At 33.4% G+C, this 25178-nt stretch overlaps 1 protein-coding gene across 1 annotated transcript in view; it reads left to right on the top strand.

Annotated features, from left to right (window-relative positions):
* Positions 1 to 25178, top strand: part of LOC106111118 (AF4/FMR2 family member 3-like) — a 57773-nt gene that overhangs the window by 28035 nt on the left and 4560 nt on the right. Inside the window, exons 8-11 of the mRNA XM_013293096.1 lie at positions 21918 to 21960; positions 22456 to 22557; positions 24334 to 24583; positions 25104 to 25174. Coding sequence (XP_013148550.1) covers positions 21918 to 21960; positions 22456 to 22557; positions 24334 to 24583; positions 25104 to 25174 — 466 coding nt within the window. The remainder of the gene's footprint in view (positions 1 to 21917; positions 21961 to 22455; positions 22558 to 24333; positions 24584 to 25103; positions 25175 to 25178) is intronic.

The raw sequence follows: 25178 nt of genomic DNA on the forward strand, positions 1-25178 counted from the left end.
ATCCCACACTCGGATACTCTTAATTCTATATCCATTTATATGGAAAATATCTTACTCTTACTAATATTATAAATGCGAAAGTTTTGATGGATAGATGGATGTTTGTAAGAGTTTGTAGCCTAAACAGCTGAACGGATTTCGATGAAATTTGGTATAGATGTAGAGGATAGTTTAGAAGAACACATAGGCTACTCGCTGTTTTTAATTCCACGCGGACGGAGTCGCGGGCGTAAACTAGTATTCAATATTTAAAAACTAGACGCGTTAGATGTTAGACAAGAAGTAAAAAATAGTTTTTCAATTAAAACTAATTTAAAAAGATTAGATTAATTTCGTATAAAAAAAGGAATTAACACTTTACTATGGCAACGTAAGGCTTTATATATTTTAACCAGGAATATAAAATCCCTGTGTTGGAGAAGTTTCAAGAGATATAATAAAGTATATTGGCTTATTTTTAATGCAAAGTAATTAGTTCTCTATTTTTGCGAAATGGTTTTAATATTGCTGGTCAGGCTATGAAAATCTTTTACCATTGAACAATCGCAGCTCAACTTAGAATGTAAGTCTATTTATACGTTAACTTTCATTTTCTATTAATATTGATAGTTATCGATACTTAATAACAACAAAATGAATAATTAATTAATCGGTTATCCCTGTAGCCGCCGGCGCTGTGGCATAATGAAGCCGGAACGCGATCCAAGTTTTGCTACCGACAGGAATTTCATTAGAAGTCCCGCCCTGTTTATATTAACTAGATGTACCCAGTTTCACTCGTTGCTCCTAAATGTCACAGCGTGATGTGAAATAGCCTAATATCTTTAATAATGGAGTTGGTAAATGTTTAAAACATACAGAAGAATTGATTATCTCCTTTTAGGAAAACGGTCAATAAAATTAAAACCAGATCTGATAGCTCTAACAAATATCAAAACAGTTATCCCTTATGTATTTCTTGAAATATCTGAAATAACAATGTTCTTCGGAAACATTACAATTAAGAACAACGTACACAATTTGCCAGTAACATCTATTTTGAACGGAAAAACGTAAAATATAAAAGGTAGTTTTATCGAAGATACAAGTATAAAAGAAAGCAAAAAGCCTCTTGCAATCTGCCAACGAGATACGCAACCGTTTCCACAATGCTCCAATATTTTCCGTTTAGATGAAGTAGCCGCAAGAACGCTACCGAAAGCAAACAAAAAATGTATTTTATTGCAATACAGACTGGAACGTACGAAGCTTTGTCGGTTTTTAAACAGGATGCATATTTTTATGAACCAAATGTTTTTGCATAAAACAATCATGATATGAATTCTCTTAGTATCTAAATATTTAAGCGTCAACAATCAAAGGAATTTTCTTTGCTAAGAAATTTCTAATCACAAGCTAATCAACAACCCAGTACAGTCAGCTGCATAAATATGAATACATTTATAAAACTAAAGAAACGTGTATACATTTTTAGTTATAATATAACGCAGCATATCTTTTGTAGACTTCCAACCATGAATATTTACGGATACTTGCTTACCCATTTTTGAAACCTTAAGCTTAGTTCCGTAAATTTAGATAATAGTACATTTACGTAGCTGACTGTACTTGACTTATGTGTAAATTGGTTTATGTAAGTTTATCTATAAACTAAGCCAACAATAAAGTATTCTAACTTAGTATATTACTTAGAAGGGTTTGTTTACAAATTACGGTACATATTAGAGTATCTAATAGATCATTACATCAATATCCTTGAGGTATCTTAGTGAGATGCGGTCGGAGTTCACTACGTGTATCCATTAACGGTTATATATGAATAGATATCGGTTAGCAACAATCACAGTGACGTGTAGCCAGCATTGGATGTGTGCCGATGGTAATGCTCGGTCTTAACTGTAGAATTATTGATAGGGTTACCATAATTAAAAATTAAATGTAGGATATCAAAATATTACTTTTAAAAATTGTCTATGATCCTTTGACAAATGGTAATCAGAATGAAAAAAATGGTTTTTTATTAATTTCAAAATTAAAATTAAGGTACATTTTTACATTGTTTTACTTCAAAATAACATTTAATTAAAGTGTTTTAAAACAAGATTTTTGTTATTATATAATCTAGGTCCTTTGTGGTAACCCTAGGTATTCTAACTGCAATAAATCTAGACTCCGGTATGGACCTGACAGGCCCTGAATAACTATATCTGTGATGATACGCGTGAGTTATGTGAGAGTAAATACGTTTATTACTAAAGTTATGTAAACACGTTTATAATTATCTGGATATTTCAGTATATTTCCCTAAGCCAAAGATTTTTTGTACGGTAATTAAGTCGCGTGGTGAGTCTTTTTCGATAGATGGATGTTAGTACAAACCTTTAAAATGTCTTACTGAACTTCGATGAAATTTAGCACATGTAGAACAGTCTGGAAGAACACAGGCAACTTACTAAATTACTAATACGCGCGGGCGAAGTCGCCTTCAAAAGATAGGCTATACTAATATTATAAAGAGGAAAGATTTAGATTTTTGTATGTATAGAAATAACTCAAGTACTAATGAGCCGATTTAAAAAATTCTTTCGCTATTAAAAAGCTATGTTATCAGTAACGTAGGCTATTTTTTTTTAAGTTTCACGCGGATGAAGTCGCTAGCAACAGCTAGTATGTAATAAAGAGCAATGGTGTTCCTAATAAAGCTTTTAAATTATATTTAGATACAAAAGGGGAAATAAATACACATGTTAAATATAAATTGGTGTAAAATTGAGCTTAGTTTAGAATTAAAGTCCCTAAGGCGTTTGTTAACTTACAAAATCCCGGTTAAAGTCCCGAAATGTCTGTATTAAGGTTGCTTTGCACCGACCACGCCCTTGGGCTTAGACTAAGTTATGCACTTTACTAGGTTACCCGGTTCTAAAGTTCAAGTCTTTGCAAACTTTTATATTCTTAAGTTCCTATTGTAAATGCAGTAACTTGGTTAGTTTAGTTTAAAGAACTAATATGTAGGCATAATTTGGATTTAGACTCAAAGAAATTGTTTCTTATGTAAAGAAATATGAGATCTGTTTATGTACTGGGACTTAGACGCCCTCGCTGTTTGATCATTTTCATAAACCGACGTTAATGGAAGCGTTAAAATTCAAAACGGTGGAGTTGAACATCTCGCAAACATTTCATCCGAAACAAGTTAAAAGACATAACTCTACTTCGTTAAGAATTAAGACTTAATTTCCTACGTGCTCTTTAAATTCAACTTGTGTTGATTCAATAAGACGCTCCTCGACTCTTAGTTAAGTTTTAATTAATGCATAGGAGAGTTAAGTTTCAGACATATAGTGTGTTTAGTTATTTCTTAACTAGATGTTAAGTATCTCGTTAAATTTTATTATTACTGCTCTTTTTTCCTTTAGATTTGGTAAGTGTTTTCGCATAAGATACCTGCATTTTACGATAGTTTACGCTATTCTCGCGATGTTTATGGAATTGCGATTGTTTTGTCTACAACTTTCTTGTGTCTGCATTGATGGGCAAGGTGATATTGATTACGTATGGTCAATATTTTAATCTATACTAATATAACTAAATTATAAAGAGGAAAGATTTGTATTTTTGTATTTCAAAATAACTCAAAAATTACCGGGCCGATTTCAATACTTCCTTCACCGTTAGAAAGGTAATTTATCTGTGTCATAGGCTATTTCTTTTATTAGTTTTTTCTTTTACGGGGACGAAGTCGCGAGAAACAGCTAGTAGTTGTTTAAGACCACGACAATGTTTAAAATACAATTTTGATGTTTCTAATATCGATAGAAAAGTATAAATTGTAATTTTCTCAGCTGTAAAAGACAATCTATTACGTCTGTCGTTAATCCCGATTTGAATAGACGATGTAGATTTGCATGGGGGCTTTTCAATCGCCACTAGTTGGATCTGAAATGGCGTCTCGATGTGGCAATTTCGTGCAGCGCCATCTATTGAGCGGAGGTTGTATCAGGGAGTCTCCCTAACGCCCCCACCACCCACTTACTACGTGTACTACGTAGTACGATAACGTAAATTTCTCTATATTCAGAGTATTGCAATATATAATGTATTGATGCTTGCTGAAAGTTAAATGCGCATATGACTCTTTTATAAGGCTCGGTTTAATGAATATAGGTTTTAGACTCGATTTGTTTTTTTAAGTTAACGATATTACATTTTTCATGTTTCAAGTCTTTAAAAATACTCTCAATATTATAACAAAACGAACGTAATCAGCGTCCCTTGAAAGGGCTCGAGATCTTCGGTCTCCCGACATTTTATTACGTTGAATTCACGAAGCGTTTTATAGGCTGTTCGAAATAAATGTTTTCCATTGTATGAATTTTGAACGCCATTGTAAATTACGATGAATGTTTTAACTATTATACTAAAGTAGATATACGCAAATTGCTTGTTTAACTGAGAGTTTTCACTTACGAAAACTCGTATAAAAACATATTGATGTATAACTTTGTTAGAGTAACGCCATGGCAAGAAACATCCTTCGGAAACCTTCATCTTTGAGGTTAATATAACCTCAAACATAATAAATTGCATAATCAACGAACCCTTATTTTATTTGCTTAAATTAAAAGCTAAATTTCTTCGAAAATAATGACACATTAATTGAATCACTTTTAATTTTCCTTAAAGCAACTCGGTTCAAACGGACCCTTCAAAGGGTAGAAAGCTTGTAACAAATGTACAGTTGCGCATCTCGTGTCTTAGGGAACAAAGCTGGGCTCGAGTGGGGCGCGGTTTGCAAAGGGCTCGCCACTCGCTGTCTCCCTTTAGTTTATTTCCCTTTTCGTAGACTGCAGGGAAACGCTTCGCGACGCGTTTGTGATAGTTTCACACGAAGAACAGTAATATATACCAGTACTGCTATTGTGCGTCAAGACAGAGCATTATTATTTTTAACAGTATGCAGTGCTCTACTGCCTACTGCTCTAGCTAGTGTTACACTCGTGTGTAACTAGCCTTATAACGGAATTCATAACGATGACAGTTTAATGAGCTGAATAACATCGTGCACACACCAGAAACTATCGCACAACTGTGTAGTCTCGCTTTGATTCCTATGAGCTTATATGGATGTTCGAATATTACTCGATTTTTAATTGTCCAACTGAACAGTTGAATTGGGTGCGAAACAATCGACTTTCACACAACTGTGCGATAGTTTAGTCAGTCATGATATGCGTGTTTTATGATTAAAACTTTTCAACTGTATGAAAATAATTTTCATTATTTAAGTAACTATTTTTAATTATTTTAGTACCTTAAGTCAGTTTTTAAGCTATAATTGAATATTGTAATTAAAATACAAAGCTTAGTATTTGTCGAGATAAGATTAACGAGATATTTGACGAGATAATGTTAAGTCTTTGATAATTTAACTTCTAGCTGATATTATAAATGCGAAAATTTAGATGGATGGATGGTTATTCGTTAGAGTTTATAGCCTAAACGGCTAAACTTATCTGATGAAATTAGGCATAGTTGTAGAGCATAGTTAGAAAGAACACATTAAACGGATTCGCGTGTGAAAGCTTGTCATCATCATCATCATCAACTTGCCCTTATCCCTTACGGAGGTTCGGCACAGTATGTGCTGCTCTTCCATACACCTCCATTTGCCGTCATATCTGAATCCACTCCTTTCTTAAGCATATCCTCTTTCACACAATCCATACTTTCTTCGGTCTTCCTCTTCCTTTGTAGCCATCCACATTCATCTTAACACTTTCTGGTTTGTGAAAGCTTGTATGATATAAAATATTCTGCGATGCTATAAATATGACAGTAATATTATAAGGGTATGACAAAGTCTGTAAGGTCTGTGTATCGAGTGTCAGAGGGCTGGGGGGTTCGTATGCGGGTAGCATTAGCATGCAGAGCACGACAACCGTAGGGACCACTCGACACTACGTTACGGAAAGATGACATGTATGTGCAGAACCATGGCTCTGATGTTTTCTTTTCAATGTAATAAATACAAAGACGTTATAGTTTGTCTAAATAATTTAGATTACTTTGACAATTTATTTCAAATTTAGTAGGGATGGGTTGTGTAAAATCAGTCATGAATCTTACCGATTTTCGATTTTTATTCTTATAGAAGTTGGAATCGATAGATTTATAGTTATAACTTTTGAATTAAAAGAAAAAACACTGTTTTCTCAAATTAATAATGATCATAACAAATAATGAGAGTAAATACATGTTTATTACTACTAAAGCCGTACGTTATCGAATTGGATTTCGCTATTATTTCTGTCATCGCTAAATTCTCTACCCTATAATCAATACTAGAATTGTCCTCTAAAATAGTTATTAAGAAAATAATAATTTCAGTTTAGTTCGATAATTATTTAAAAATTATTAAAAATCGATTGTTCAAAATTGTTCGCTATGCGTGTTTGTGTCGTCACTACGATACCTGTCTATTAAGTATGGCATTAGCCTTCATACAAATTGAATTCGATACTTTATATGCGTCATTTATCAAACTAATCTATAAGAAATATATAGACTTGACATAATCAACATTTTTTCACCGGTAGCTTCTTTGAATGGTACTATGTTGTCAAGTTTAACGCCACCTCATGTCTTTGTTATAAAATATTTTACAAAATTATAAGCTCCATCTTTTGTTTAAAATAAATTAAACAGTGTCACGAAATAAAATGTAAACATTTGTATATGATTTTGGGACACCTATTGGCAACTCATTTAAATATATTAAATTATATCGACATAGATAGCATTAGTGAGGATTATTTAAAAATTATAGTTAAGTGTCAACTATGCTTCCTCTATTTGGTTTTTAAATATTTTTGTTTATGTAGAAGCAACTTTAGAATCACTAATTTAATCTAGACACTAAGGGTCTCGTTAGTGACAGATTAACGTGTCTGTAATTGATGTTTTTTCTCGTAAAATTTCACTCAAATACCAAGTTTATTCAAACATTATTAACGATAATAATTTTGTAGAGACGCTTTCTTTGTTCGAGCTTTATAAAATTCGAGAAACGATTCACAAGGACGTCTACGACGCCCGTAGCTTTCTGTTACGAAACGTCGTAACCGTTATTTGCGGTCAATTCAATCTGAACCATATGCCATCGAGATATGAATTAATATTCTATGTTGTAAGTTGTTATTTCTTAATAAAATACTGTAACAGCAAAGTGAACTTAAATGTGCAAGTATTAAGGTTTTCTTTTATTTAAATTTGATCGGTTTGGTGTTATATAGGCAAGATGCAGTGGCGTCTGAAAGCTAAAGGCGCACTTTCCGCTTCCGCGCTGGGAACTAATTTTTTCCTTTGTTCAAGTTTGTCGCTGTTCGGTTTATTTCAGTGTTGTTTTTTATTGTGAGTATTTTAGTGCAGTTTTGAAACTTCGAGTCAGTTAAAGTATGATGGAAAACAGTTTTAACTTTTACATTTTTAGTTACCGATAGTAAATATATGATATTAACCCATACTCATAGTACTATCCTACTAATATTATAAATGAGAAAGTTTAGATGAATGGATGGATGTTTGTTAGAGTTTGTAGCCTAAACGGATGAACGGATTTCGATGAAATTTGACATAGATGTAGGGGGTTGTCTGCAAGAACACATAAGCTATTCACTTTTTTTTTTTTTTTAATCCACGCGGACAGAGTCGCAGGGGAAAGCTATAATTATATAAAATTTTACTTTTGTTATTGATAGATCTCTGTTTGTTATTTAAACATACTTTACGTAATTGTGGAATTACAAAATTTATAACTACCCGTACAGTACTTCAGTTAATGACGTTACAATGTTATGACGTCACAGTAAGCGAAGCTTAATCCATGTTACGTAACTGAATTTATTAGTAATGTTTATACAAATAAATTGATTTCTAGAAGTGTTTCAGAGTTATTTATATCTACAAATTAATGGTACAGTCGTAACGAATGTGTGAATCATTAGATCTCAATGAAGATATTATCTTAGGATTCCGAGAATTTAAGATTGACGTGAAATTACGATATCTTTATGCTTGAAATAGTTTGCGAGGACAAAGTTATTGGAATTTGAGATGACATTCTTAATCCGTTTTGAGGTTAGTTTGGATCTTACGGTGAAGATGAACTTTGTTCACTGTCTATATAGTCGTCTCTTTTTACGAAATTTATGAAAGAAGACACAATATAGTTCATTTATCTTCTCAAATCATTTAAACTACTTCACAGTTATATTTCAATAGGATATTAATCATTCTTGTAATTTAGCGCCCTTAGAATCTTATTCTCAAATCTAACCCCATCAGTTGCAAATGTGTTACACCCTATTACAAATTGTTTTTCACTTCGCGACAGGAAAGCCTCCCTTCCACCCGTCTTGCTCATAAACCGTCAAGGGGTGGTGTAACCCGACTAAATTGAAATTTCACAGAGAAACCTTGAATGCTTAGAACGATTAACTTTTCTACCCGTCCGGGTTATAGTTGAGTAATGTTATACCAATTTAAGAAGTGGTTTCATAAACTGTTTATTGGTAATCTTACTTGTTTTGTATAAATTATTACGAAGAAAAGGATGTTACATACTAGATTGAAATTTTAGAGTTAATTTTTTATTAATTGTTTCGAAATTCCTTGAAGTAGTCTTCGATAAGATGTCACAACGCTAGGCTGAATTGTACATATATTTCTTAATTTGTTAATTTTCATTAAAAGTTGTTTAGTTTTGGTTTACTTCTTATTTATCTATTCGCGCATTCCTCCCCCTACAAGATCGTCTCTTTCATTGCCCTAGTTTAAACATTAGTAAACTGCATTAGTTTTTAAAAACTAATTTACTTGAGCAAATGTCAAACTTTTCTTTTTTCCGACAACAAGGATTTTTTTTCTTTATTTAATGCGTATTAATTCGTCTACAAGCAATATTGAATTGAAGTCGATCTATATAAGGTCGTGTATTTGAATCAACTTTTAAATTACGTTTTTATCAGAACCTAACTTTTAATAATCGAAAAGTCTCGCGTTGCCAGCACTTCATGACGTCTTTTAATTTGCTAGGGAGGGTCCGGTTATACGACTAATTTAAATGTACATGCGAATACGCGTCGGAGTGAGAGAATAGGTGCATTTGATTTCGGTAGGTTAGTTTAGTTATTAGAGGGTTACGATTTCGCAGCGATAGCATTGGACAACACCCCCACCAAGGGACTACGTTGGCAATAATATGGATTTTCTCTTTATTTTTTATACAGTGTTATTTATGACCAATTATTTCTTCCTCCTTTTCAAATTATTAGCGTATGCATTATATTTATCGTTAAATGAAACAAAAAAAAATTGTAAGCATATTGTAATCTGTATTTTAATATTATAAAGAGGAAAGATTTGTCAAGAACAAGTCTTTTTATATAGTTTTTGAGTTATCTCAAAAACTACTTGACTGATTTAAAAAATTCTTTCACCATTAGAAAGGTAATTTATCTGTAAGTAACATAGGCTATATTTATTAATTTCACGCGGGCGAAGTCGCGAGCAACAGTTAGTAATGAATACAAATGTTTGATTGCGATCTCTACTTAAATAGTTTTATTTTTCTAACCTTCTTTCTTCCCACTTATATTTCCCAATAATACGTGTTACTTTAGTGTTAATTTACAATGCTTATAGACTATTAATATAACAGTATCAAGATGTAATAGTCATGATTAGATTGAAGGTCTTATTGTTTTAGACATTCTTGAGTTGAGTGGTTACAAAGTGTGTTCACTAATTCGCTGTCAGATGATAGACATCAACTGTCACTTTACCTATCTAATGTTGGGTTGCTGAAGTTTCCGTTTATTTTATCGCTAGCTTGCGCCCTCGACTTCATCTGCGTGGAATTAAAATTAATAAAAGTAACTAGCCTATATCTTGTTACAACCTATGCTCTATGCCAAATTTTATCGAAATCCGTTCAGCAGTTTAGGCTACACTCTAACAAACATCCATCCAAACTTTCGCATTTATAATAGCGAAGGTTAGTAAGATTAGCTATTGGTTCATTAGTGTTGGGTTGAAGTTTTAATGGCTTTCATGTAATATCGAAAAAAAAACACTAATGATTAGATGTAGTTGAGAAACTGGATATAAGAACTGTAGCGTAGTGTTATTGATGAATATATGTTTTATTAACTGTGATGCTAATTCTGCCGAATATTTTCTCTATATCTCTGTTTTTTTTAATTAGATCTTGTACAGATTCTTTTTGAAATTCCCATTTATCTCTTCGATGAATCCGTTTTCATTTGTTTCATTCAAACACGCGTTTTCAAAGCAGCTGATTTGCTGTTTCGAGGAAATTAAAATTATAAATGGCGCGCGTGCGCATTCGGTTTTATTTAATCTTTTGTTTCAATGCAAAGACATTTAAGAATTACGTAGACTAGACGTAAGGAATAACATTTATTCACGGGTAACTTTTTGTACGGTAATATCTCAATGTTGAATTTGATACGCAGCGACGTTTGTCAATGTTTGAATTATATTTTTACGATTTTTGCGATAGGACACTAAGTAGCGCTAGTGAGATTATGTGAAAAATGTTTCAAGTGTCTATGCCTACTCTATATATTTGTTGAATCTCTTTGTTTCAATGTCAAATACCCGCCGCCGACGCGCGTCTCGAGGCATTGCGGTTTACGATGTCTTCGACTTCGCAGTACTTAAACTCGTTTAGATTTTACCGCGAAATGTTTATATTGGAGAATATAGGTTTTGTTTTTTTCGATTAGATAGATTTACTAACTAAAAGTGTCGAGTTCTTAACGAATCCAGTTAATTAGTCTCTATATTTGTGTATGTTATGTCCTTTTTTATTATGGGAATTCTGTACTGATCTAACAATTATGTACTCTACATGTAAATGAGTAAATTATTAAGGAAGTGATTGGGAGAAAGTTTGCATTATAAGAAAGTAAACGAATTGGTTTTGTTAAAACTGTCTTTGGAAATTAAAGCAATCATTATAGGTCGCGTATATCGTTCTTATTATTTGCTTATAGTAAAAAATGTTTATTGTATGTAAGATTTTTTTGTATAAAACAATTTGAACACATGTGAGTATGGTAATAAAGCATTGTGGGCACATGGCAGTGCCAGGTGGTGAACAGGTGGTGCAATTCCTTGAACCCCTGCAAGCTTTGCTTACATCGTGTCTTGTCCTTACTCTATACTACTTTACGAACTTATGGTTATTTATTGTATTGTATTCAATTAAATTAAGTGGACATATGTAATAATTAGGGGACAAAATAATTTTAATTGACATCTGAGAGTATAATTCTAAGTTGTTTTGTAATACAATTTTTAGATTAATTAGTTTCGATGTAGGGTTAGATAAATTAACGATTTTACTGTAATCTGATAGGTTATAAATTGTTTTTTTTTTCTTAAATGAGTATATTTTACAAGTTGATGTCAATGTATTTGTCTCAAATTAAATCGTAAACGTTGTCCTAAACGTCGTATAAAATATCGCTTTATGCTCGACGTTGTGGTTACGAAAATAGATGTTCCCCGCGCCCCCGCAACCCGCACCCCCGCCGTGTGGAAGCTGTGACGCCTGATTTATGCACCAAATAACTAATTAATGATCCCCGGCTGCTTCAGCTGACGTATCAGGAATGCTGTAGATGACTTTTTAAAGAATTTTGTTTGTCTTGATTAAATTTTAATCGATTATGCTAAATTTATGCCAACCCACTTTTACTTGTCAGAGTTAACTTATCTACGTAATTGTAAATAAGAATACGTTTTGATGTCAAACCAATAATATCCAAGTAATTGATTATAGTTATTCTATGTCAAACATATAACGTTACTTAAGATTTAAACCTCTACCTAAAATATAGAATTTCTTTTACTAATCCACGTTAACAATAGGTAGTGGTTATTTAAATAAAAACAAAATGTACAGCAACAATTTATCATGTATTAATATCGTGAGTACAATTTGTACAGAACAAATACTAATTGTCATCGGTCACATCCTCATTATTCTTACGCAGTGAATAGTGCATCGAGTGACGTCCGAAAGGCGCGTACGGTCAGTACACTCGCGCGCGTTGTTCTGTTGCCACGCCCGCGACCGTGCCTCGTGCCTCGCCGCGGCTGCACGTGCCCCGTCCGGACACTCTTCTCGACTCGACTCCTCCGGTAAACGTTAACACGGGAGGTTAACGTCCGGCGTCCTCATACCTATTACTGACCAATTTCTTGGAAACGATCGTATATCTTATCCTGATTTTTTATACGTATCGTTTTGTAAACATGTATTCATTGATTTGGCGCGTATAAATTCAGAGTGCCCGGACGCTATCGTAATGTACTCGCTTATATTTGCGCGATGGAAACGCGTCTCGACGCAGCGAATCGATGAAATGCAAACATGTTGATGTGAGAATAATCAAACCTCGATTCAACCCTCCGTCGAGTCCCGAGTAATAATAGCGACGGGCGCTTTCCCCACCTACCCTCGCTCCTGCACTTTGCTTCGCGCCACTATTGTGTTGTCTCCCTTCGTTAGATCTTTTAAAGTCTTAAAATTTCTATATTTAAACATTTTAAATCTCAGATATAATATAATACAAAGTAGAGTCAACGGAAGTAGTACAGCAAGAATTGCTAAATATCGCGGCGCGGGTCGACAGACGTGTGCCGTGAATAAAGGGGAAGTACACTCTTTGTCCCCACCTGTCCTACTTTAATGGCTTTCGGAAGACGATCAGTTCAAGGCCTGCGCTCACGCATCTGTCGATTCCCGCCAAATCCACATTCGTATTCGAACACTCGTTTCATTCACAGTGTTTATAAAGATTTAATAGTGTTCTAAGTTTTGTTGTGTGATTGCGACAATGTGACAATGTTGGGATTACTGACGTCGGATTTTGGATACCAGAATCGTTTGTCGTTGTTGAAGCATCTTATAGAATGCGGCGATGTTCTCTTACATCGGGACTATGTTTATGGTTTGTTTTGACTTTATTTAATTCTAACGTTCCGTTTTCTGTCCGCGAATGATTTACGACTGTGTGTAGTGTTATTTATTTTATATGTAAGCATAATTAAGTAAGCGTTTTGTCTTTGTTATTTATTTTATGCAGACACAAAATTGTTTTAAGATTTATGATAATAGATATGAATTAGCGTATTTCTTGTTTTTGATTTATAAATGTTTAAATAAAAAGTGGATAAATTACGGAAAGTGGTGACAGAATGTTATGTCCAGCTATTTCATAATTTGAAGGACAAAACTATAATTATTCACACTATTTCAATTGATTTGTCATTCTCTCATTGTTTACATCTATTACGTTCACGGAAACGGTATTGTATAAACCAGCTTCACACTTGTATTGAACATAATTTATGATTGTATTCTCTGCACTTACAAGTTTATTTCACACAGATGAATAAAATTAGAGAAACAGTTATATCTTTTACGGTTTTTTACTCTTAACTTAACAAAGATTTTGTTTAAATGAAGGGTCTTTGATAATCAATTACTTATAGACACAAACAGGTTGTTAAGTTTTAATGTACTAGCTTTCGTCCGGGAATTAAAAAAAAAAGCCATCATGTTCTTCCAGGCTATTCTCTACATCTATGCCAAATTACATCGAAATCCGTTCAGCAGTTTAGGCTACATACTCTAACAAACATTCGCATTTATAATATTAGTAAGATTGTTATAATGTTTGAAACGTAGAGGAAGACCGAAGAAAGTATAGGTGGATTGTGTGAAAGAGGATATGCTTAAGAAAGGAGTGGATTCAGATATGACGGCTGATAGAGATGTATGGAGCAGCACATACTGTGTTGACCCTCCATAAGGGATAAGGGCAAGTGGAGGATGATGATTGTTAGAATATTATCAACCTTCCTTACCTACATAGTGTCGGCAGAGTATGTACTAATCTTCCATACTCTATCATCCATCATATTATAGGACCTTTAAATAATAAAATGATTATATGAGGAAAAGAAATTGCTTTGTTTTCATTGTTATCTTATTGAGCTTTTTAATCCGGTTTAATAATATAATTGCCAACAAGACTTTGACCGACAAATACGTACAGAAAAAATATTAATGAAGCTAAGAAAGATTCTCAAACAATTGGATGCTTTCCAATCTCTAGAGTTTCTCGTCTTACTTCTTTGTTTACTTAATAGCAATTAAATTATGTCTGTCTTAAAAACTTTGATGAAAAATTATTTCCAAGAAATTCTTATTAATGTACTGCAATAAAATGTAATGAAAAGATTACATTATTTAAGGGATTTAGTTGAACAATGTTGTGTATAATTTTGTATTACAGATAGTATGTATTAATAAAAAAACAATTGTGATTTTACCAAAATTACATTGTAACTGTATTTTACACTAGATGTTGCTCGCGACTTCGTCCGCGTAGAACTAAAATAGCCTATATTACTCACTGATAACGTAACTTTTTAATGGTGATAGAATTTTAAATCGGCCCCGTAGTTTTTGAGTCAATTCATAATGTACAAAAATACAAATCTTTCCTCTTTATAATATTAGTATAGAAAAAACTCTTTGTGGGTTATTTAAATAAGAAGGATTTTTATAAATGAATGAGTTTTAAACTCTACAATGTTGAAGCCGAAGGGCATGATTTATATTGAGTTAAGTTGGTAAACTTGTAGGAAGCAATATAGAACGGTTTCCGCGGGGAAATACTGCATTGACACACTAACCACGTCTTAACCTAATCATTTCCTTAGTAAGAAATTTATTTACTGATATCATATATGAGAAAAAAATTAAAAGACGCAAATAACACTTGAACGTTCTTCACTTATATAAAACTAGCTGTTCCCATGCGACTTAATCCGCATGAAATTATAAAAATTTCATTTTATTGTTCACATTTGTCAAATTATCAATTTGTAAATGTCAAAATGACGTGATATGATGCCAAACCATGGCAACCTTGCTTTCTTGATGTTGGCAACAACTTATGGTCTCTTTTCCACATTAGGGTTTTTATCCAAAATAATTACTTCTAAGTTTAACGGCGTGAAAATATGTAGCCTAAAGCGTGACGTAAGTGTGGGGCTATTTATTAAAAAAAGATTTATTCGAAAATATGCTGTGATTGCTGACATCTTAGGCAACAAAGAAATGTGTGTTTACGCTTTATTATATTAGTATAGATGGGATAGGATGATAGGAATATGTTTTTGCAATCACTTCAATTATCGTATATTCAAGTCATCTAAATCTGGTGACGCAGTGCCCCCGGCGAAGTGATCACACCTTAATCTATCGGCGTTTACCGTTGTTATTTTGTTTTGATTTTTATTTAAACCTCAGACGCACCATTCTAACTAAAAGATCAGTTTGTCTCTTCGGTTGAACTGAGAGTCTGTAGTGAACTTTGTGCCAACATTGCCATGGTTTGATAAGTACAAATATATCCCGATCTGTACATATTTCATGCAGAATATATCGCCTGTTTTGAACGTCCTTAGGTAAATGTGTCAAGAGTGAATAATAAAGAACTTGTTAGCATATGCGAACAAAGGATACAGGAGAATTGCGTTGAAAACAACACAAGGAATTATTACTGAAAATAAATTGGGGTCTAGATATCTGTGACAATTTTTAAAATGAAATTATAACTAGCTTTAGTTCGTGACTTGGTCCGTGATAAAAATTCTATTGAAAGTACAGCCTATGTCACTCGGTGATAATGTAGCTTTCACATGGTGAAGGAATTTTTTAAATCGGTTAAGTAGTTTTTGAGTTCGTCCATTACAAAAATAGTAATCTTTCCTCTGTATCATACTAGTCTTTTTTATTTTTTATTTAATTTGGAATGATTAGCAAATATCTCAAGGTATGTACTGCGCCTCCCCTCGCAGGTTTCTCTGTGTGTGTACAGTTGGCGCACACAATGGCGGCTCCCATTACCCCACAGTTCCTAAGAAGCAATTAAAACCGCTCGGCTAGTTTTATTCTCAGAATGCTCTGTAATTTTACCTGCATACGATGCTTTCCGTATAAATCTTGCTTCGCGGCGATGTTAATGCGTAGTTATGCAAGGTAACCATACGTGTACGACTTTCCCGGACTTTTCCGACTTGATTTATTACCTTATTTTTTAATAAAAGCATTTTAAGTGGTGATTAGTGGAAGTCGATATAAAGAATGCAACTGTATATTTAAATGTATAGAAATTAAAGACTAGCTGTTTCTCGCGACTTTGTCCGCTTAAAATTAACAAATAATAAAAACGTAGCTTTTTCATGGTGAAAGAATTATTGAATTCCGCCCAGTAGTTTTTGAGTTATTTCAATATATACAAAAATACAAATTTTGTCTCTTCATAATATTAGTTTAGATATAGACTAATTTTCTAAAAAATGGCTCCCAAGTTACAAAACGAGTAAAGCTATGAAATTTGTTCCCACGTTTCCGACCTCCCGCTAACAATCTGTAAACAAATTAGCAACACAAAAGCCTTATCCCGAACTCTCGGATGACTTTCCACTTCGATCCCCGTCAAGGGATTGTTCTTAAATAAAATTATGTCGGTAACTTGAGAAAATTTAAAAAAGACTTCAACGCTTTTATTCATAGTCTTGTTTACATAAAACAAAAGGGAGTGGTACAAAGACGTTAAATGCATCGACCCCTTTAGCGCAAGACGGGGTACTTTCTGAGAAGGGCAGTTTTATTGCTTTTATTTCATGTCACTGGTAAATTATGAACGCCGCCCGTTTGTGATTTGTCCATAATTTGTTAAAACTCGACATGTTGCATAAGACATCATGACAGATCGATGTTCACGCTGCTCCTTTGCCCTCTTCTATACTTATATATCTATACTAATATTGCAAAGAGGAAAGATTTGTATTTTTGTATGTATTCGATTCACGTGAAAACTAGTAGGCTGATTTAAAAAAATCTTTCACTATTCGAAGGGTAATTTATCTGTGAGTAACAAAGGCTGTTTTTTAATTTCACGTGGATGAAATCCTGAGCTTGTCTCTTAAAAGAAAAATCTCAATGAAATGTCGAGTCTTAACGATATGTTGAGTCAAATTACAAACGTGCGGCGTAAACGATTTTCCGGTGACATACATAAAAACAAAAGGCCTAAGCATTAGTTACGTGCGCGGTGACGAAAGACCCGACTGGCTCGCCGGACGCCGTCATTTATAATGTTGCCATCTTAAAAAGATTTCGCTCGACAGTGTGGAATATTTTATCCTAGATACACGTTTGAAATATTTATCCGAGCATCGCCTTAAATAGGTATGATTTATCGATAGTAATAAGTAAACTTGTACATGATTTTTATTTCTATTTCCCAACGGTAAAAAATTACTCCGATTTATGTGGGAAAACCATTTGTAAAAGAAATTCTGCCTTTATTAATGTGATTTTCTAAGTTTTTGTATGTAAGTTAAGTAACTTATAGGTAAAATGTAGCTTTTATTGTATAAAACTTAAATATTTCAATTTTGACTACATTAGTTAAAATGATAACTGTCAAAAAAAGATGTATTTTAGACTTTCGCAATATAAAAAGTCACTTATTTTACACTAGCTTTTGCCTGCGGCTATGTACGCGCGAAATTTAAAAAAAAAAAAAAAGCCTATGCGTTCTTCCAAACTACCATATACTCTACATCTGTACCAAATCATTTAAGCCGTTAAGGCTACAAACTCTAACAAACATCCATCCATCCATCTAAACTTTCGCATTTATAATATTAGTATGATTGAAAACCTGAACTAACTGCGTATGATGGCAAAAGTAATTATTTATTTATTTAGTGGTTGTTGTCTTTGTACTGGCAACCCCAACTTCTGGGCACTGAGCAGTGGATAGTTGGGAAGACGGTTGCTTGAATAGGACCGCACGTGAAGCGTAACAACCATTGTCCACGATTAGTATCGCCACGTTTTCCTAGTTCCCACCACTAGTGACTTCGAATGATCGGGGTTTTTACAAGCGTAATGTCATTAACAAGTAGGTTGAAAAGTTAACACAAGGCTTACACATTGTTTTGTTTTAGATATAATATACTTTTTTAAGTAAATTGCAATATTGAAATTAGCTGAACAATTCAATTCTATAGTTAAAACTAAGTGCGTCGACTCACCGTTACGGGCAATAGAATTTACTTCTGACAATAGGCCGAAGTTCAGTTTAACAATCTATATCTATACTTAATATTATAAAGAGGAAAAAATTTGTATTTTTGGATGTATTGAAATAACTCAAAAACAACTGCGCCGATTTTAAAAATTCCTTTACCGTTAGAAAGGTAATTTATCTGTGAGTAACATAGGGAATATTTTTTTAATTTCACGCATGCGAAGTCGTGTGCAATAGCTAGTAGTAGATAAAAAGAGGCCCTTCTTTTTCCATAAGCTGTGTTGTTGAACACGTGTAATTATTATTCAATGCATGGTGTGTTTATATTTCGGAGTAATGTTACCGTGTACAAAGGCAAGCTAGCGGATATGACGCACACAACTTCCTAGATCAAACGGTTTGCGAATCACCGGGTTTTCCTGTCCACTTGGTTATGTGGGTCATTTTATATAGTAGTATGTATCAGTTTATTCTGATCGTTTAATAAAATGATCTTTGGTTTTAAACCTCCAAAGAAAACAGCTGACTGTAGTTCTTTGACACTTAGGAAAGAAGATAAATGTAGGTGGCTCAATGGTCGTTCCTCTTTTTTCTCCGACTCCTAACTAATTTAAAAACCAACGTCAAAAATATAAAATTCGAGAATAAATGGAAAGGAAACATATTTAACCTCCTTATTCTACACAAATTTAAATCAGTTTAAACTCTAGGCTGCTGCATAGAAAACTACTTACATACTCATAAATATGCGAAAATAACATGCCACAAGTCAATCGGGTAATATTGTTGTGTTTCTTTTACGCTAAAGTTATAAAATTAATCATTGTCATGATGTCCTTTATGCGTAGGAAAGATCTTCCATTTTTTTAAAATAGGTAATCCATCTGCATTCACATCAGTGGTGATAGTTTTCCGCGAGAGTTCTGACGTCACAAAACCACCGTTAAGATTTTGTAATGCGGGTCGCGACACACACAAGATTGCTTTGTTTTAAAACAGGACAGTCTCGGGAACGTGATCCTATGGAAATGGATTCATCTTTTATGTGACAAGGAATTTATCTATTTACACCAAAAAGAATAAACAAGACTGACGGTTGAATTCTGGAACGAATCAAACACGCTTCAATATCTGACGGACGACAAAATTTTAATGGAATTCGTAGTCTAAGCTGCATTTAAGATGCAGTTACATTTAAAAGTCGTTTCAGTATATCACTGTATGTATAAATAAAATCAAATTTTGCCTTATTGTGTAATTTAATCAGACACTAACACTAAGGGACATCCTTATTCGGCTGTTAGATTGGTATTTGAAACTAACATTACGTATGTCATTCTGAGCCCAAGTTTCCTTTAACAAAAAGTTTGTTACGTGAAACATGCGTAAAATTTGATGGTTAAGATTGATCATGTAATAATCAAATTGTCTGAGGTCAATTACCCTAGTTTTATCGAAATTTTCCAACTGCTTGCTGCGGTTTTTCGGCGTTAGATGTCGCTTCAAGGCCACAGGTCGATGACCCTACAGGTCGTTGATGCCTGAGTTCATTTCGGGACACTGGGGGTGAAGCAGAAAGGTTAAGGAAGCCTTATTTACCTCGATGATAGGCGAATTAAAATCCATTGTAGTTAATGGGTTTGTTTTGGTATGGCATTGAACTTTAATGTCTATAGAAAGGCTGATTTTTTAGTTTAAAGAGTTGGATAGGGAAAGTAATATTTTCCCTTTTTTTGCAACGATTATTTTTAGTTTTACTCTTGTCGTTTATTTTTTAATTTATTATATTAACAAATTAATATCTAATGATTATTAAACAACGAAGAGACGGTGTTTCTGTTGGTGTTTGACTTTGGTATGATGTAAAATACTTCTAACTAAAGTTCATGTTTAAAATACCTGCTTGGTTTTGGTTCAAGTGTCTTAAAAGTTTTATCTCTACAGAGAATATTGCAATGGTTAGAACTCTGTCGCTTTCAGCATATTTATCTATACTATTATAGTAAAGCGTAAACACACATTTCTTTGTTGCCTAAGATGTCAGCAGTCACAGTATACTACAATTTAAATGTTTTTAAATTAACACAAATTATAAAAAAGTAGTTAAATGTCACAACATGGGATAACATCGTTCTTATAAGTTGCTTTTCAATTGGCAATGAATAAATCTATACATCTATACTATTATAATAAAGCGTAAACACATACTTCTTTGTTGCCTAAGATGTCAGCAATCACAGCATATTTTTGAATAATTCTTTTTTAATAAAAAGTCCTACACTTACGTCACGCTTTAGACTATATATTTTAATGCCATTAAACTTAGGGGTTAAATATTTTGGATAAAAACCCTAATGTGGGAAAGAGACCATTAGTTGCTGCCAACATCAAGGAAGCAAGGTTGTCATCATGTCATGTCATTTTGACATTTGTAATTGATAATTTGACAAATGTAAACAATAAAATATTTTTTTTATAATTTCATGGGGATGAAGTCGCATGGGAACAGCTAGTCTCTTATAGTTTTAAACTACTTTTCTTTTAAAATCAGTTTCTTTTAAACAGTACAACAAATAATGTGATTTGATTTTTTAATTAACTCACATTAAAGTGTTTCCTACTGGAGAGTTCGTAGACCGCTAAAGTCAACAAGGTATCGACTGGGAACCGAACCTGCTACCAAGCTTATAGTATGTGTGCGATGTTTGCATAACTACTTAGCCCGAGTAAACATTATACCCCTAACAACTATACACGGACCGAAATTACGTTCAGATTTGAACTCTATTACAACGAGATAAGGCGTATAGAAATAATTATTTAATGTGCTTGTTAGATTTCGTTTCTTGAAAAATAAACTCAATTACAATCGGTATAAAGTTTAATTTATTTTTTATGTGTCATTATTAATTAAATGTTAATTTTTATTTGAATAAAAATGAACTTTATTAATTGGAAATTAAGTTTCATTTAACTAAACTAATTGTTAGTTACTACTACTATTATTATTTGGCAGTTTAACGGCAGAATATTAAAAAGAAAATTTAAATATGTAATATTGTCTTATATTTTAAAGCCAGGCTAACACCAAATTCCGTAAAATGCAGTGCTCATGATGTGTTCAAGATTCGTTTCAATGTTCCGCCGTAATGATGTAAGATTCTGTCCTATTTGCATTTGAAAAGAAAGGGCTTTGACCACTTTATTGATTCCATTCTTCAATACTAACAAATTTATTTATGTAAATTTATTTCGCTCGACTTAAATATCATTTAGGTCGTGTCGATCTCGGGTATTTCAATATTGAGACGAATAAGTTACCATAACTTTAAAAACAATCTCTTGAAAAATCTTTAAGGAACAGATAAATATGTTTTACAATTTCAGCTGTGTAACTTAGAGCTTTCTTCAAAAGCTAAGTACAAAACTTGCGTTAATATCAATAACTGATTGTAAATATGAAAATACTTAGCTAAATTTTAGTTCAAATGTTTACTTACGTCTACAGTCGTATAATATTGACGTTATCTGTACACAGACGTTTGTAATTATTTTCTACAAACTTTGAGGTTTGTTAAAGTTAATTTTAAATTGCTTACCCTTCATGTTACCGGGTGGTCTTAGTTTACGATTTGGATGCAAAGCCGTTTTTTAAAGGGTTTCCAAATGTAATTTATATTTGATTGGAATTTCTTTTGTTTTCAGGTCTCGATAACCGGATATCTAATTCGAGGAGTTCAGTTTCGCCGTAAGTATTTTTTTTATGATAAAACATTAGAAAGAGATGGATGGATTGCGTGAAAATAGAACAAGTATACACAAAACCGATAAATTTGCCAATAGGTACATAACTACATTATCAGAAACAATTTAATTAAGGTTATTTTTAAATTACATACGTATATCTAACCTAACTTCTAACTAATATTATAAATGCGAAGGTTTAGATGGATCGGTGGATATTTGTTAGAGTTTGTAGACTAAACAGCTGAACGGATCACAATGAAATTTGACATAGACGTAGAGCATAGTCTGGAAGAACACATAGTTAGTAGACTTTCGTTTTTTTTTAATTCCACGCGGACGGAGTCGCGGGCGAAAGCTAGTAAATTATAAAGCACCACACAAGATCACGTAATTATACATGATACATTTTTTTAATTAGATTAGGTTAAGTACCTACATTATTTCATTTTTGATGTTACTTTTTATCTTTCAATGTTTTTTTTTTTTGGTTTTTCAGTCAACATGTGAACGCGCGTGGTTGCAGTGAGGTGGTGAATAAGGATCTCGGGCTTTCGGAAAGCGATGACGAGGTCGCCGTCACCACGGCAAGGCTTGGACCGTAAGTAGACACATTAGTTACAATTTTAAAATCTTTATCCCAATTCTGCTCGGCTCCTATTTGAAAGCGTTTAAATCTATACTAATGTTATAAAGAGGAAAGATTTGTATTATTGGATTTTTGTATGTATTGACTCAAAAACTATTGTGCCGATTTCAAAAATTCTTTCACTATTAAAAAGCTACGTTATCAGTGAGTATATTTTAATCTCACGCGGGCGGAGTCGCAAACAACAGTTAGTATGATTTAGGAAGCAAATCTATGGGTGAAAATAGTTGTTTTAGAATCTGGAAGTCTTGTTATTGTAAACGCGTATTCATCCATGATAATGTTGATAATCGTTTAGGGTTCAATATCACTTTTAATGACTCATAATTTCAGTCATAAAGGTGTTAATTGCGTGTCGGCGCGGCCACGTGCCTCTTAGCACGTGCGCACTGCAACTCGTAATCACATCAGTGAATATTGTTCTTTATGGCGCATTTATCGCGCCACGTGTTCCAAGCTATTCAAACACATTTTGTATTGAAATCAATGCTTTAATCGCTATATGATAACGAGTAACCTGTTATTATGTAATTTTCAAAGATTTTTTATTTATTTATGTGCGTGATATATAAAGATTTTATGTAGTGTCTAGCGCAGTAAAAAAATGTGTAATTTGTAGTATAAAAATGGTACAGCTTTTTTCGTAGACATTTAAAAACTAATAAAAAAGTTCAAAGAAGTTTGTCTTTTCGACCATAATATTGAACTCTAGTAGATATGTGTTGCTTTAAGTAAAAGGGTTCATGTTTATCTGGATTTTACAAAATCAATGATTCCCCAGACTGAAATCGTATTCAGTAAGGAAAATTCCATGTCTAGACAGTGGTATTTGTTTCAGGGTTGAGTCACCTCAAAGTAATTACGTTTCTCTAAATGTAGAACATTGTTATTTTAATTACTTTTAAAAATCTTGTAAACTATTGGCGTAATTTCGATCGAGAAATAAATAGTTCCCAACTGTGACAACTTATAACTTAGATTTTCAACGCAATGATGCGTCAAACTCTTGTAATCCAAGGACTGGTTTAAAAGATCTCGGAAAATATAACAGTTTCAAATATGTAGCTATAAAAGAAATTAAACTCCAAACAAATAACATACTAGCAATGTGAAAAGGTTTAGGCTAAGCGCCATCTGCGCTCGGCTACCTCAAGCCCGGTGAATCTGTAAATGCCTCTTCAAGGCAAACAGTGACAACTCAGTGACAAAAAAAAAACAATGTGAATAATTGTATTGACTTATAAAGATGACAAAAACATAGGCCCAAGATATGCAGTGGGAAGTAGGAGGAAACTGTTAATACTAATTGGAAATTTTGATATAGCTTTAGCTTTTCTAGATGCTGGCAATGTATGTACAATCACGGAAATCCGCGGTGTTCCACTTCAGGAACAATTGTTCATTGCAATGAGACAAATTCCGCCTCTTCCTACAAATAACTAATTAGATAGCGGTGTGTGCAAACGAAGGGATAATAATAAAAAGACTCTTTGTATTACTAACAGACTTATTTCGTACATATACATATAAGCTGCGTTGTATTTATTTTTATTCTCCTAATGTTCAAATGATTGTAGCTTTTAAGTTGGAACACCGTCAGTTTCCCCAAATGTACAATTGTTTGTTTCTGATGTTCATGGGAATCGAATTATTTAATCGTTAGGTGACCTATTGCTGGTCTTTTATTACCTGTTTGAAAATCTATTTACGCATTAATCTCTTTTTCAGTATCATATCTCCTATCGGCTCCGGCGGCAGTCCCAGTTCCGGCAGTGAATCCTCCCCGTCCGATTCCGAGTCGGAATCATCCTCTAGTGAGTCGACAGCGGCTTGCACGGCCGCGCCCGCCGCGCAGCCCGCGGCCGAGCGACCCTCATGGAGTCTCAGTAACTTCGCCCCTCCCTCACAGCATCCGCCGCAGCACTACGACGCCGGCAAGGATCTCCGGCACGCACTCGAAGATGTCAAAGGCAAACCGGTCAGTTAAACATATAGTTATACTCTCTAAATAAAATAACTCAATCGCATTATAGTTTACATTCAGATAAGTTCGTATTTATTTTGTTCATAACATGCACATGGTTTTATTTATTATTCAAAACAAATTTGAATTTGTTTGCTTACTGGTTGGTATGATAAATAGTTCTCTATGAGATTGCAAGCTTAATTTTTTGGATCTATCCACAGATCGTATTTATCTGCTATTGTTATCAAACGTTTAGAAAATGGAGAGACAATATTTTATTGCATTTAAACTATTAGTAAGAAAGTGGGAATTTCTCGCCGGGGAAATGTAATTTGTGGATTCATGGTACCCTCCTTCAATAAGGTTTATTTCATTCTTTAAGTACATTTTAGGATTGAGTCTATGAATTATATAAGCTGCTAAAGACATTTCAATATGTCTTTCATTAAAACTATAAGATATACCTAAATTAAGATTGTTGTATTTAGTTTACATTGCAATTTGATAAAATACTTTATTGTATATTCAACAGAGTCCAATTTCGGAGTTGTCGGACTCTGAGACTTCGTCGCCGTCGCCCGGCGCGTCGCGGCGTCGGCGCTCGCTC

The sequence above is a fragment of the Papilio polytes genome, unplaced genomic scaffold, assembly GCF_000836215.1.
Source record: "Papilio polytes unplaced genomic scaffold, Ppol_1.0 DF824382.1, whole genome shotgun sequence".
In the NCBI taxonomy this organism is placed as follows: Eukaryota; Metazoa; Arthropoda; class Insecta; order Lepidoptera; family Papilionidae; genus Papilio; species Papilio polytes.